Genomic DNA, 17,167 nt, shown 5'->3' on the forward strand with positions numbered 1-17,167 from the left:
ACTATATAACAATGAGGAAAATATATTCAGCACTATATAACAATGAGGAAAATATATTCAGCACTATATAACAATGAGGAAAATATATTCAGCACTATATAACAATGAGGAAAATATATTCAGCACTATATAACAATGAGGAAAATATATTCAGCACTATATAACAATGAGGAAAATATATTCAGCACTATATAACAATGAGGAAAATATATTCAGCACTATATAACAATGATGAAAATATATTCAGCACTATATAACAATGAGGAACATATATTCAGCACTATATAACAATGAAGAAAATATATATTCAACAAAAACTGAACATCTATAGTGAAACTCAAAGCTAGAACTGTTACCAACAACAAAATTCATCAAAATCAAACAAATCCATTATCGCGACAGTCACATCATTTGTCAGCAAAGTACAAAAGGCATAATGTTTGAAGCAAAATGCCTGTGGTAATAGCTCCCAAAAGCGTTGGGGTTATTCCATCTATCAGACATAATCCAAAAAACGCAGATGAACAACGAGACAGTAGGCACGGGAGATGAAATAAGGGTTAGGTATTGGTACTTTAACCCACAACGTTCCAACATCTACTACTACTGAGAGTATGCTAGTTAACCCTAGAAACAATTTTAAAAAATGTTAAAAGTAACATCATAGTAGAAATTATTTCGTTGTTAAATACAACTCTTCATTTTACATTTGTAAAATTCCCACTCTCCACTCGTAGACAATGACAAGATCCATAAATCCTTATCTAAACAGTTCAGTACTAAATGAACGCCCGTCCTCTTCTTAACAACATTATTTAAGTATAAGCCAGACGAGACGAGTCAAACTCAAATAATTGAAGTTGGCCTTTCTGGGCCCGGTGTACTAAATAATTCACAAATAATGAAATTAATTTTAAGGCTATTATTTATAATATTTAGGTGTCTTTGAGACACTAGCGTCCTCTTGAGGATCGCATATTAGAAATATAGGTAGTCAGATCATTTCTGAAGGAAATCTTTTTTAAGAAGTTAAAGCAGTTATTATAAAAAAGTTTTAAAATTCTATACTTTAAAACCATTACACTAGAATTTATATTCTAACAACTTCTAACAATGTTATTGGCGTGATACTGAATTTATTTAATTTCTTTTGATAAATATGATTTTGAATTTTGTCGTGATTGACAGCTTTAGTTTTAAATTTCCCTCTCAGTGATTTATTATTTTTTTATCTACCTATAGCCAAAAGGGTTTTTAGCATGATTTAGACTGGTTATTTATATTAGCTGAGACACTCGCTAAGGAAACAAAAAATTGTATAAAGGGCAATGTTAGATAATGTTCCCCTTCCTTTCTTTCTTTTATTATTAAATCCCTAATGACCTCATTAGATGCTAATTGCATACTTTGCTTTGTGGAAGGTAATAATTGACTCAATTAACTGGTTAAGTACTAGTGTTTTTAAAATCAAAGCCAAAGTCTGTAAAAAAGTGGAAATGTGCTCTATTTCAGTATGTTTGTTATCCCCATTCTCGGGCCAAAATCCTAAAATAAAATAACCCATCTTTGATAGGTTGTTTAGGCAGAGTATTCATAATGAATCTAAATTTAAAATGGACAGCAACTGCTGTTGTAGAAACTTACAAATGTAGAGGACGACGTTTCGAAAGTCTTTCGCCTGAAGACGAAAGATCTTCGTCCTGAAACGTCGTCCTCTACATTTGTAGTTTTCTACAACAGCAGTTGCTGTCTTTTTGAAAAATAGCCCAATTACACCATCGAACAGTTTCCAGTTCCGTACGAAAATTATGATAATCAAGCCAGCCAGCGTTGGTGATGGACGCTAACACACACAGACACACTTAGTGGGTCATCTTTACAGTAAGATGTATGTATACATTATCACAAGGTTTCTCTAGCATGGATTGGTTTCGGAAGTTGTATACCTTAGAATCGTAATTTTATATGACACCTTTTTACAGTTACTTTTCTTACAACTGTTTGAGTGGATTCAGAATTTTATACTAATATTGATTGGTTTCTTTTTATGAAGACTCAGTAAGAATGACTCAATAAAAGAGTCATTTAATAAGTGTATTAAAGATGTAAGTATACTGACCGATGTAGTAAAACAGAGAATTATAAGCAAACAGTCAAAACTTTGAGTTACTTTACAATATATATATAATATAAACTGTTAGACTTATAAAACGTCAGTATTATAAGTAAACAGTCAAAAGTGATACATATATATATATATATATATATTACATGTTGTATTTGTAAAGTACCACCAACATATCAGTTACTTATTAGATGGTACCGAAATGTATCCTTTCTGTATTACGTAGATATGTGTAAAGTATTATCAACATATCAGGTACTTATTATATGGTACCGAGAGATAGTTCCCTTCTGTATTACGTGGAGTATTCGTAAAGTATTATCAACACAAAAGTAACTTCTTAGATAGAATCTGGCTAACATTTTACAAAACAACAACAACACACATTTCCGTGTTTAGTAATTTAAACCTACAATGCAGGGTTTTAAGCTTTTATGCTGCTGTGAACTAAGCCACCTGCAAGTCGCTCACTTTATTTTATCGTGTGATAACAACATATCATTGTATAAAGACTGACTAGTGGAAAAAAGCACTAAAACGACAGCTGACGTCACTTTATTACAGATATTTACTTAGAAGCAATTTTGAAATTATGTAATTTTTTAGATGAGAGTAAATAATTCAACTCACTCATTTTGTTAAGTTTCTCATTGTTTTAAATAAAATATTGTAATACAGAAAGGATACATTTCGGTACCATCTAATAAGTAACTGATATGTTGGTGGTACTTTACAAATATCTACGTAATACAGAAAGGATACATTTCGGTACCATCTAATAAGTAACTGATATGTTGGTGATACTCTCCACATACCCCCACATAATACAGAAAGGGTACATCTCTATTTTATCTAAGTATTTGATATGTTGATAATACTTTACAAATACTCCACATAATACAGAAAGTGAAGACCATCCGATAGTCGGTAACGTAGTTTCCATTCTTATACTCTACAAATACAACATGTAATGCAGAAATGGTACATTTGAGTTCTATCTAATGATAAATATTCAACTGGCGAGTTCCAACACAAGAGTAAGCGATGAAATTTGTAAAAAGAATGTGGGACATACTTGTCGTAAATAACATAGGGGGAATAAACGTGCCCCGTGCACGTGTTAGAGAGGAGTGGGTCCTTCAACAGCAGTGGTTTTTGGACGGCTTATTGTACGTACCCATGGGACCACGGACGACAGATCTCGGGCAGAAGTCTTCGCTGTAACACAGACAAACGTTCCCTACGTGTTCCTCTCTGCTCTATGTACCCGTTAAATAGAATAATAAAAATATATAAAAATCTTTTGAATCGCTAGAATGAACAACAGACTCTTGCTTTTAATATTTACTATAGAGAATGGAACTACGACAAGCTTCGCCCTAAAAAGAGCCAATAGCCGTGGCTGCTCAAGTACTCCGATAACAGTAACTCGACAAGTTCAGAAGTTGTTCGACACCTACCTTATGCTTCTTTTTATGTGAATGTTTTTCCATGCAATATCTTTCAAATAATAGGCAGCAACTTACAATAAGCTTTTGGATTCGGCTTCTTTTTGCTTCGGTTTAATTCTTGTGCAGTCTGACGTAATTCACTGAAGTTGTGGTATACTCATACACAAAAAAAAAAGTTACTCAAATCTTAAAATTCGCATGTGTAAGGTATTAATAAAGCAATATTATACACTGATCTGTTGAAAAAGCATCAAAAGTATGAAATAATTTTGAGATAACTCGGAAAGTTATTGTTTACTATTTGTTTCAGTGCAAAGCTTTACAGTAAGCTTTCTACGATCTGTCAACCGGGGGAATCCAACCCCAGATTTTTGCGTTATAAGTCCGTAAACTTACCCCTGGACTTGTGAGTAACAACTACGAAAAAATATTGAGAACTTTTTAGAAACTCTTAGCAAGCCCAGATTTAAAGAAACTTTTGTTTCTTTGCTAATACGTATGCATCTGACATTTTCAGATTTTCTTATAAATAAGAACTTATAAATATATCTCAAACTTTATACAAAGTATTACCAGCGTTAAGTTACAGTAATTTAATAAGATGTATGTGTCACGACTGTAGTATTTTCAACTTGAATGACACCTTATGCGACACATAGGCTAAACGCACATGTTAAAGACCCAAGGTTCAGACATATCCATCCTTGATTTGGAACTGCTGATCAAATGGAGACAACCAGTAAGGAGCACCCTCTGTCTACACGACTACTCTTCACTGAACAGCAGTAGTGTCTGTCACTTTCATAACGCGTTTACAGCAACATCGGGTGGCTCATACCTTAAACCTTGCGTTTGCAGCCTGGTTTGTTTATTACAAGGCTACGACATGCTCACTACATCTGAACTAACATAGACAGTGTACAATAAGTGTTAGGCTATTATAGTTACTGATACATTACGTGTAGCGCATAAAGTCAGAGTAAGAAGAACAGTATGCATTTTCTATTACTCTAGGTAATTACACCGCACGTTACTTAAATAGAGAATACAAATAATAATATAAGCATTGGATTGTTCTAGATGATGATGTATTATGTGTGCCACACACCGAGAGTGACAAGTACATTAAAAGTGTTGTGTTTTTCTAGACGATGATGTACCACGTGTGCCATACATACCCAGAGCAACGAGTACAGTTTAAGGGTTGGATTGTTCTAGATGATGATGTATCATGTGTGCAACACAGCGAGAGTGATAAGTACATTAAAAGGGTTGTGTTTTTCTAGACGATGATGTACCACGTGTGCCATACATACCCAGAGCAACGAGTACAGTTTAAGGGTTGGATTGTTCTTGATGATGATGTATCGCTTATTCCACACATACCTAGAGTAAAAAGCACAGTGTAGATGTTGTATTGTTCTAGATGATGATGCAACACGTGTAACGTATATTTAAAGTACAATATACGAGTGTTGTATTGTTCTAGATGATGATGATGCAACACGTGTAACATATATCCAGAGTACAATGTACATGTTATTTGATAAAATCTCCCGTAATATATGAACCACTGCAGAAAGTTCTATCTAATAACATAAAGTAACCATTAACTGTATAAGCCTTACTACTATTCTATTAAAGTATTTGAAAATGTGGCAACTTACAAATCCCACGAAATGTCTGCACTTAGTGCTCTGTGTATGTTGTATTAGAGTGACATCATCACTCGGAGGAGTATAAAAGCTATTAAATTGAACTTACCAGTAGCCTTAAGATAACCTTCTCTTTTATCACTAGGTTCCATGTTATTTTATTCTAGTCCGAGACGTGCTATCTTCTCATTAGCTCATACGACGCCCGACGAACAGTGCCTATACACAAAGCTGACTTTCCACAGTAACTCACACACAAAACCCGTTTCTATCCCGGACGGAACTTGAGACCTTCTGCTGCCGCTCGGTCCGGTCAAGTGACAACGTCCACGGCAACGAAAGTTGCAGTCGGTGCACATGCAGTAAAGTAACACTGTTACGCTCTTCCTGAAATATAGAAACAAAGTGTTCTTATTCTAAAGTTACCAGTGAACATTTAAATATTGAAGGCGTACATATCCCAGCTTAGGAGAGAGAGAGAAAGTCATTTGCAATATTTGTAAAGAAAGACAAGCAAAGCTAAATAAAAAGGTTGAAGTTGAAATGCTAGGAACTGGTTAAAGATCATTAACAACAAACATTTCTTAAAGTGATTTCACATACTTTCTTATTTTTAGTTATGTGAGCATTGTTGAACTCAAACGAGGTTTTAACTCATTTTAATATTTTTCGATTAATCTACAGTATATGAGAAACAAAAAATGATAGTAGCTAATTACATACCAAAGATACGTACTATATACACTTACTAGGTTTATCTACAAGATGCGAGATTACCAGAACAGTATACATACTACAGACCATTACTAGGTTTATCCACAATATATGAGAAATAAAGAACAGGTAGTAGTTAAATGTATAACCAGGACACATACTAAAGACCGTTACTAGATTCATGTATAATAAGTGTGGATTACAGAATAGGTAGTAGTTAGGTATATAACCAAGATACATACTAAAGACCGTTACTAGATTCATGTATAATAAGTGTGGATTACAGAATAGGTAGTAGTTAGGTATATAACCAAGATACATACTAAAGACCGTTACTAGAATCATGTATAATAAGTGTGGATTACAGAATAGGTAGTAGTTAGGTATATAACCAAGATACATACTAAAGACCGTTACTAGATTCATGTATAATAAGTGTGGATTACAGAATAGGTAGTAGTTAGGTATATAACCAAGATACATACTAAAGATCGTTACTAGGTTCGTGTACAACATTTGAGGATTACAGAATAGGTAGTAGTTAAGAGTATAACCAGGACACATACTAAAGACCGTTACTAGATTCATGTATAATAAGTGTGGATTACATAATAGGTAGTAGTTAGGTATATAACCAAGATACATACTAAAGACCGTTACTAGATTCAAGTATAATAAGTGTGGATTACAGAATAGGTAGAAGTTAAATGTATAACCAGGACATACTGAAGATCGTTACTAGGTTCGTGTACGACATTTTAGGATTACAGAATAGGTAGTAGTTAAGAGTATAACCAGCACACATACTAAAGACCGTTACTAGATTCATGTATAATAAGTGTGGATTACAGAATAGGTAGTAGTTAAATGTATAACCAGGACATACTGAAGATCGTTACTAGGTTCGTGTACAACATTTTAGGATTACAGAATAGGTAGTAGTTAAGAGTATAATCAGGACACATACTAAAGACCGTTACTAGATTCATGTATAATAAGTGTGGATTACATAATAGGTAGTAGTTAGGTATATAACCAAGATACATACTAAAGACCGTTACTAGATTCATGTATAATAAGTGTGGATTACAGAATAGGTAGAAGTTAGGTGTATAACCAAGATACATATTAAAGATCGTTACTAGGTTCGTGTACAATATTTGAGGATTACAAAATAGGTAGTAGTTAAGAGTATAACCAGGACACATACTAAAGACCGTTACTAGATTCATGTATAATAAGTGTGGATTACAGAATAGGTAGTAGTTAGGTATATAACCAAGATACATACGAAAGACCGTTACTAGGTTCGTGTACAATATTTGAGGATTACAGAATAGGTAGTAGTTAAGTGTATAATCGAGATACATACGAAAGACCGTTACTAGGTTCATATACAATATGTGAGGGTTACAAAACAGATAGTAGTTAAGTGTATAACTGGAATACATAGGAAGGACTGTTACTAGGTTCGTCTACAACATTCGAGGATTACAGAATAGGTAGTAGCTAAGAGTATAACCAGGACACATACTAAAGACCGTTACTAGATTCATGTATAATAAGTGTGGATTACAGAATAGGTAGTAGTTAAATGTATAACCAGGACATACTGAAGATCATTACTAGATTCGTGTACAACATTTGAGGATTACAGAATAGGTAGTAGTTAAGAGTATAACCAGGATACATACTAAAGACCGTTACTAGATTCATGTATAATAAGTGTGGATTACAGAATAGGTAGAAGTTAGGTGTATAACCAAGATACATACTAAAGATCGTTACTAGGTTCGTGTACAATATTTGAGGATTACAGAATAGGTAGTAGTTAAGAGTATAACCAGGACACATACTAAAGACCGTTACTAGATTCATGTATAATAAGTGTGGATTACAGAATAGGTAGTAGTTAAGAGTATAACCAGGACACATACTAAAGATCGTTACTAGATTCATGTATAATAAGTGTGGATTACAGAATAGGTAGAAGTTAGGTATATAACCAAGATACATACGAAAGACCGTTACTAGGTTCGTGTACAATATTTGAGGATTACAGAATAGGTAGTAGTTAAGTGTATAACTGGAATACATAGGAAGGACTGTTACTACGTTCGTGTACAATATTTGAGGTTTACAGAATGGTAGTAGTTAAGTATATAACCAAGATACATACGAAAGACCGTTACCAAGTTCGTCTTTTACATGTTTATAAATACAAACTTCTGCCTCTTAGTAGTGTGTAGATGCAAACTCTGACTTTCAGTTGTGTTTAGATAAAAACTTCTGCTATTTAGTAGTGTTTAGTTACAAACTACTGCCGTTTAGTAGTGTTTAGATACAAACTGCTGCCTTTTTAGTAGTGTGTAGCTACAAACTGCTGCCTTTGTAGTAGTGTGTAGTTACAAACTGCTGCCTTTCAGTAGTGTTTAGTTACAAACTGCTGCCTTTTTAGTAGTGTGTAGTTACAAACTGCTGCCTTTCAGTAGTTTTAGGTACAAACTGCTGCCTTTTATTAGTGTGTAGTTACAAACTGCTGCCTTTCAGTAGTTTTAGGTACAAACTGCTGCCTTTTATTAGTGTGTAGTTACAAACTGCTGCCTTTTATTAGTGTGTAGTTACAAACTGCTGCCTTTCAATAGTGTTTAGATACAAGGCAAAGTATTTTTGAGAATCTAATGAATGACAATAAAATGAGAAGACGGTCGTTTGATTATGACATTTAATGTTAGACAAGCAACTTAAATTCTAATCCTTTTATTAGAAAGTTTAACGCTTAAAATGAAACTTTCATATGGGTGTTTTACTCTATCTTATTAATGCTTGAGATGAGGTAGAAGTTTTGGAGGAACGAGTAAAGAGGTTTGCAATTAAAATAGGGCACTGAAAAGTTATGAAAGTGATGTTAAAACCTAACTCGTTCCAGTTTTATTGCTTAACTAACTAGCAATAGTCCTAGGACATGAAAAGTTGCTTCCCTTATAAACGCCCATAAAACTGCAAAACACAAAATGCGAAACTGAAAATTTTTATATACCTCCCCGTGGACCCAATGAACCTCCTTGCTAAATTTGGTGAAGAACCATCCACAGGAAGTGAGGTAGTGGTAAAAAACGCAAAATGCCCATAAAAACTGCAAAAGTGAAAAATTATATGTATCACCCCATTAACCCAATGAACCTCCTTGCTAAATATATTGAAGATCCATCCACACCCTGCGAAGTAGTTACATAGACAAACACCAGACAGTACTATTATATTTATATAGGTATTTGATATGTAACCCTTAACCCCTGGTATGTTTAAATGTATGTAATATGACACACTATAAAGAGTTTATAGGTTAGGGATGTGGTATCTCTGCGTATGTAAACATATGTAACTATGGGAGTGTGAGGAATTACGTTATATTGAAGACAATTTCTATTAGCTGCTAAGTGTGAATACAGCACGTTATATAATACATCTTTAATAGAAACTTTACTAATAAAGATTTGAGGTTTATTTTCGTGTATAGATAACAAACTTTTAAAAATACCAAATAAAACTATAGTTTTTCCCATGCTGCCGTAGTTTAGCCAACTAATCAGTGAAAACAAAATGGCCATGCTCTTCGTGTACCAGAACAAGATGGTAGTATTTTCGAACTTCACTTAATATTATATTGTTCTTTCTTTTCACTCAGAAGTTCTTATTAATTATGCAACTAGGATAATTTAAAGAAACTAGAAGTCGAAGGTTGGTTTATTTTCATATCGAAACTAGGTAGTAACTTAATCATTTCTAGTTTGTGTTTTTTCTCTTCTGACTATAACTTTTAATACTGAAAAAGTCGAGGTGTGCGTTTTTTTTTATTCAAATCTAACCAAGAAATCTTCAACAATGAAAACAACTCGTATGTGAGTGTGTTACGTATCAAACTACGTTATGTTACATATCAAACTCCGTTATGTTTTAAAATTACAAAATATAGATGTAGGTTTCACATCTAACGAAAGCTAAAATTTTAACATTGAAAAAGTCCGGATGTATGTTTGTTTCCCATCTGGCTGAGATAACTTTTAAACGCTGAAAAATCCCGATATATGCTTAGCTGATATATAACTAAGAGAACGTGTATTAACTGGAAAAGTCCAGGGGTAAGTTAATTTCATACATAACATCAGATGTATTTTTGATTCATACAGTTTGTTTGTTTTTGAATTTCGCGCAAAGTTACACGAGGGCTATCTGCGCTAGCCGTCCCCAATTTAGCAGTGTAAGACTAGAGGGAAGGCAGCTAGTCATCACCACCCACCGCCGACTCTTGGGCTACTCTTTTACCAACGAATAGTGGGATTGACCGTCACATTATAACGCCCCCACGGCTAAAAGGACTAGCATGTTTGGTGCGACGGGGATTCGAACCCGCAGATTGCGAGTAGAGCGCTCTAACCACCTGGCCATGCCGGTCCGGATTCACACGGATTGGATATAATATTTATATTAAACAAAAGAGAGGTTTAGGCAAGTTTCATACATAACTTGTATTAACTGAAAAAGTCGAGGTGTGTTTTGCTTAGATTTATATGAAACTGAGACACTTTAAAACTGTTATGACTCAAAGAAAAATAAACTTATGGTCTTATTTGAAATGTAAAAATATTTAACTTTTGATATAGAAAATAAATGAATTGTTCGTTTTGTTTTATATGAGTATTAATAACAATTAATGCGTAAAAAATTAAAGTTTTTTAAGATTATATGCAACTACAATAACTTTTGATACATGAATATTTAAAGGCTTGGTTTTGTTTGTTATATGACTGAATGTCATTCAACTCGTGAAAGTTTGCAGGTTTTGTTTTCTATCTGAAATGTATTTTATTTGGTTGTTTGTTGGATTTCGCACAAAGCACGAGTATTACCTGCGCTGGGCGTCCTTAATTTTGAAATTATAACATTGGGTGAAAACAGCTAGTCAACACCACCCACCGCCAACTCATGGGCTACACTTGTCTCACCAAGTAGTGGGATTTGATCGTCATTCTTATAACGCACCATGGCTTGAAATTATGGAGTTCATGTTTGGATTTGATTGTTTGTTTACGGTAAAAGGACACAAACAACGGAATTTCGCTCTATAGCTCATATAATACTTTCCTTTGAGTCATAACGGTTTCAAAGTGTCTCACCTTCATACAAAACCAAACAACACCTCGACTTTTTTAGTTAATACAAACCAACGATATCTCGGCTCTGTAGGCCGGTATGCTAACCGCTGGGCCGCGCTCAGTTCGTAATGTACTTCAATGTGTGAATATGTAAGGTTTGGAAAATAGAAGTTGTAGTCTGGTTTTCCAAAAGTTTTAATTACTTTTAACGTGTGGGGAGTGAATATTTTCGTGAATTATAATTTTTAACGCTCAACTTTCCGACTTGGTTTTTGTAACCGTTCACTACCGATAGGTGTCTATATACTGCATGATATTGGCAAATTTTGTGTTTTCGATTACTAAAACACTCCATTTCAAGAACCGAGAAAAACTTGTTTGAAGTCACTCATTTTTTTGTGTAAAACTTATATATTGTTAGGTATCCTTCAACTAATAAAATCATGGACCCAAAAGCAAGTTAATACATAAATAGTTTAGAATAATGCGTTAAAAATGCCGATGGGGTCCATATCGGTAATTCGGGAGTTAATTTATGAAAACGCATCGGTTTTGTTTTGTGTATATGATCTTGATGTGTGAAAAAGTTGTAGTCTGATTTTATTAAAGTTGTAGTAACTTTTTGAAAGTTTTTATCATGTGAAAAAGTAAGTTTGAAATACGTTTGAATATGTGAAGTATTAAAAGTTTTGTTTTCTGTTATATCTACAGTACTTTAAAATGGTTTTACTAAAGGAAACAAATTGAGAAATGCGCTTATATTATGCATATTATACAAGTGTGAAAATCAAGTTTGGGCTTGTTCTGTTATACCTATATGCGACTTATGTTTTACTAAATGCTAAAGCGGAATTATTGGCGTGTTTTAAAAGTATCTGAAATAATTTGATATAACCTCATTTATATGAGTAGTGTTTTCATGTAAACTTGGTCGATCTCAAAAGAATAAAGTTAATAATCTGTTCTTATAATAATCTCCCAATGGTTCAGAGGTAAACTTAAGGGTTTATAATGCTAAAATTCGGGGCTTGATCTTTGCGGTAGGCAGAATATAGATAGCCCATTGTGTAGCTTTTTGATTAGCTATGAATAAATAAACTATTAGTCTCCCAGCGGCTCTGCGGTAGATTTAAGGGTTTATAATGCTAAAATTCGGGGCTTGATCTTTGTGGTGGGCAGAGCACAGATAGCCCATTACTCAGCTTTGGGATTTAACAACAAACGGTTTTCTAGTAGATAAAAATATTTATGTCATTGCTTCATATACAAGTGATGTGATAACCGGTGGCTACAATGAATTAGAATAAAAATTGAATTAAAATATAAGAATACGTAATATTGATGACTTTCGTGTGCTAGTTCATGAAAACAGATTGTAAAATTAGATATTTATATCTGGGCACTATTTCAATCATTAAGCTTCATTATTAAGCACGGGAAGTTTAATCCTTATCTTATAACATCGGTTTTAGTACTGGATAAAATAACACTCGTGACTATAAATGTAAGTACTCAAATTTATTTCAATTTTTTTGAATTAATGAAGGGATCCGGACATAATTTTTGTACGTAATAATAAGAAACTGATGTGAGAAAAAAATAAAAATCAACGTCCCATCCTGAAGAAAGCAGATCTAACTGGTGGATAATGGACTTTATGATACGTGCTAAAAGCCACCAATATTGTAAAATAACGTTCTTCTCTTGTATATAAAGGTGCTTACTAAAAATGAAATCCTTCCGATGCATTCTCTCTGAGCGTTACTGACATCTAATTTACTGAGTTTTAACTTATTACAAGTGTAAAAATGGGGTGATGTAAGAGGACAACAGATGAGAGAAGTTACTGTGTTCTTTTCTACAAATGTAGTAAAACCAAAAAACAAGACCTTACCGATCGGATTCTGATAGAGTAAAAAAGTTTGCAGAAAGTTGTATAACTGCAAATATTACGAGTATTATGAAAGGATAATAGAAAAATATGAAGTTGCAATATCGTTCTCAAAACAGCCTTATATAATGCTATTTTAAAGCTGAAGAATCGTTCCAAAAACAGCCTTATACGACATTATTATAAAGCTGCAATAGTGCTTCCAAAACAACCGTCCCCCAGTGGCACAGCGGTATGTCTGCGGACTTACAACGCTAGAATCCGGGTTTCGATATGGTGGGCAGAGCACAGATAGCCCATTGTGTAGCTTTGTGTTTAATTACAAACAATCCAAAACAGTCTTATACAACGTGATTATAAAGATAAAATATCGTTCCCAAAACAGCCTTATACGACGTTACTATAGAGTTGCAATAGTGCTTCCAAAACAGCGTTATACAACGTGGTTATAAAGTTGCAATAGTGCTTTCAAAACAGTCTTATACAACGTTATTATAAAGTAGTGACAGCGCTTCTAAAACAGCCTTATACAACGTGATTATAGAGTTGCAATAGCGCTTCGAAAACAGCCTTATACAACGTTATTATAGAGTTGCAATAGCGCTCCCAAAACAGCCTTATACGACGTTATTATAGAGTTGCAATAGCGTTCCCAAAACAGCCTTATACAACGTGATTATAGAGTTGCAATAGCGTTCCCAAAACAGCCTTATACAACGTGATTATAGAGTTGCAATAGTGCTTCCAAAACAGCCTTATACGACGTTATTATAGAGTTGCAATAGCGTTCCCAAAACAGCCTTATACAACGTGTATAGAGTTGCAATAGCGTTCTAAAACAGCCTTATACAACGTGATTATAGAGTTGCAATAGTGCTTTCAAAACAGCCTTATACAACGTGATTATAGAGTTGCAATAGCGCTTCCTAAACAGCTTGATACGACGTTGCTATAGAGTTGCAATAGTGCTTCCAAAATAGCTTTATACGACGTTACTATAGATTTGTAATAGCGCTTCCAAAACAGACTTACACTAAGTTATTATAGAGTTGCCATATCGCACCAAAAACAACCTTATACTAAATTATTAAAAAGTTGCAATAGCTCTCCCAAAACAGCGATCATTGATATTTAGAAAAAATCGTGTGTTTTGAAAGATAAATTCTGATAAACGTATGTACGAATGAGAGAAAATTATTTAAAGTTAATAGGACAATAGTTCCCTTAGTGTTACTGATCTTTCTGATAAAAAATACACGGCTCGCTAACCTGTCTACTTTCTAGCAAGATGCTATCTGATATCGGTTTTTACCTTAAAACCTCTCCAAGTATCACGAATATCGCATTTACATACTTTTCATAAATGTACACTTTGTCAGCTGGTCTACATCTGAATTAACTATAATTTATTGTGTTTACTTTAAAAACTTCTGCACTTATTAGATGTATAATGTAGTATATATGGAACGTAAATTATTTAAAACTGTTAAGGTGAGAACTGATATTTGGGGTTAAAAGTCAGACGGTTAGAGTAACTACCAGCTAAGCAAAGTCGGGTGTTCGAATTGGATAAGAAATTATTATGCTGTACAGGAATCCAACTTGTTATTAAGCTTTATAATAATCCAACTTGTTAGTAAGCTTTATAATAATCCAACTTGTTAGTAAGCTGCACAGTAATCTAACTTGTTAGTAGGCTGTACAGTAATCCATCTTGTTAGTACGCTGTACAGTAATCCAACTTGTTAGTAGACTGTACAGTAATCCAACTTGTTATTAAGCTTTATAATAATCCAACTTGTTAGTAAGCTGTACAGTGATCCAACTTGTTAGTAAGCTGTACAGTGATCCAACCTGTTAGTAAACTTTATAATAATCCAACTTGCTAGTAGGCTGTACAGTACTCCAACTTGTTATTAAGCTGTACAGTAATCCAACTTGTAATTAAGCTTTATAATAATCCAACTTGTTATTAAGCTGTACAGTAATCCAACTTGTTATTAAGCTTTATAATAATCGAATTTGTTATTAAGCTGTACAGTAACCCAACTTGTTAGTACGCCGTACAGTAATTCAACTTGTTGGTAGGCTGTACACTAATCCAACTTGTTAGTACGCCGTACAGTAATTCAACTTGTTAGTAAGCTGTACAGTGATCCAACTTGTTAGTAAGCTGTACAGTGACCCAACTTATTAGTAAGCTGTACAGTAATCCAACCTGTTAGTAAGCTATACATTAATTCGACTTGTCTGTAAATTTTTTATTTGACTCGACTATGTGTAAGCTCTGCAATAATCCGACTTATCTGCAAACTGTAAAGTGCTTTGACTTGTCTTTGAGTTGTACAGTAACTTGACTTGTCTTTGAGTTGTACAGTAATTTGACTTCTCTCATGTAAGTTGTACAATACTCTGATTTGTCTTTGAGTTGTATAGTAACTTGACTTGTCTTGTGTAAGTTGTACAATACTCTGAGTTGTCTGTGAGTTGTACGATGACTTGTGTCATGTAAGCGTCACAGTACTCTGACTTGTATGTTATATATATAGTACATTTAGTATTTGTTCACATGTAAGCTGTTCGGGTGTAAGAGTTAGTTATGTTTTGCTACAAGATTTAAAGCCACCAAACTGAGATACAGTTCACGTGAAAACTAGGTCAATATTTTTAAGTGCACGATTCTGTCATATAATTTTAAACTAATTGTTAATATCAGTTCACGGTAGCAAATAAAAACGTTTCTATCCAAACACAAATCTTGCGTTACATCTTATACTAAAATTTAACATCCAAAAACAACCTCGTACAATATGATGATAAAGTAGCAACAGCGCTCCGGAGCGCTATTGCAACTTTATAGTCACTTTGTCTAAGGCTGTTTTCAAATATAGCCTTATACAACGTGATTACAAATTTGCAAAAGCACTCCAAAAACAGCCTTATACAATATGATTATAAAGTAGCAATAGCACTCCAAAAACAGCCTTATACAACATGATTATAGATTTAAAAACACAACAACATATGTTTCGAAACAATATAATTTTGATAAATTATATTGCATATATCTATAGTAATGAGAGAAATTTACTAAAAATATATAGTAAAAAAAAGACAGAGATAATCTTACCTTAAAATGCCGAATTGGCTGTTAAAAAATCAACGAACAGAGGATCACTCGAGTATGAATTCGGGATATGTGTTCATTAAGTAATTTTTGGAAGCACGTTATGCTTCCTTCTGAGTTTACTGAATTCTGGTGATCCCCAACCTCCTCTTCCAGTGCGCGTGTCGTCGAGCACGGGACAACTTACTTGTTCCCGCCCATCTCTAGCGTTATGTCTGTCAATTACCAGCCTCCATCCTTACTACGTATTACAGTATTGGTGGAAAACGAGAGGATGCAAAGCACGAGGTAGAAGTTTAGCGATGAAACTATTTTTCAAGCGCAGTACGAGAGTAACAATTTTCTAGGAGAAACGCGAAACACAACTATGCTGTCAGGAGAAGCTTGAATCGTTAAGTCATGTTAAACATATGGGCTGATTAAGAAGAGGGCGTTTACCTTAACAAGATATTCTAAAGATGAATTTTTTTTTTCATTGTTATGAAGATTTTGATTGCTATACTCAGTCCCTTTAGAAACTATTAAAAAAACAATGATGAAAAAGTGTGTGGGAGAAAATTAGAACTTTTGTTTTTGTCTTTTAGTTCATCGTGTTGATTTATTTATTTCCCGAAAACAGTTTTTGTTTCAACAAAGAACTAAACTCATTTGAAATATTTTTATGGTACACGTTCATCTCGAGTGTGCCGTGATTATTATAATAATTATTGTTTTTTTTCCCCTCTTTACTTTTATTTTTATCACATATATTCTTTGTGTGTCAATAGATTCTCTTCCTTAAAGAATACGATTATATAATTTACAATGACTTATCAACAAAACAGAAATCATTGTTTTGTGCTGCTATTAATACCACTTCATAACGCATAACTAATGTTCAGTAACGTTGTCGGAAAGGCAAATTTAAAACTGCATAACATTGTGTGGGAGAACTACTAATTACTGTACTAGTATAGTTATAGTATCGGGGTAGTAGTGACCACTGTACTAATATAGTCATAGTGTGGGGTAGTAGTGACCACTGTACTAATATAATCATAGTGTTGGG

General features: G+C 33.8%; 1 protein-coding gene across 1 annotated transcript in view; it reads right to left on the reverse strand.

The window, feature by feature from the left end:
• The window catches only part of LOC106457185 (LIM homeobox transcription factor 1-beta-like), a 94,418-nt gene extending 78,218 nt beyond the window's left edge, over positions 1 to 16,200 (reverse strand). Inside the window, exons 1-2 of the mRNA XM_022383029.1 lie at positions 16,123 to 16,200; positions 5,341 to 5,618 (exon numbers count right to left, since the gene is read on the reverse strand). Coding sequence (XP_022238737.1) covers positions 5,341 to 5,383 — 43 coding nt within the window. The 5' untranslated portion in view covers positions 5,384 to 5,618; positions 16,123 to 16,200. The remainder of the gene's footprint in view (positions 1 to 5,340; positions 5,619 to 16,122) is intronic.
• Positions 16,201 to 17,167: the final 967 nt, after the last annotated feature.

Source organism: Limulus polyphemus, unplaced genomic scaffold (genome assembly GCF_000517525.1).
Source record: "Limulus polyphemus unplaced genomic scaffold, Limulus_polyphemus-2.1.2 Scaffold301, whole genome shotgun sequence".
Classification (NCBI taxonomy): Eukaryota; Metazoa; Arthropoda; class Merostomata; order Xiphosura; family Limulidae; genus Limulus; species Limulus polyphemus.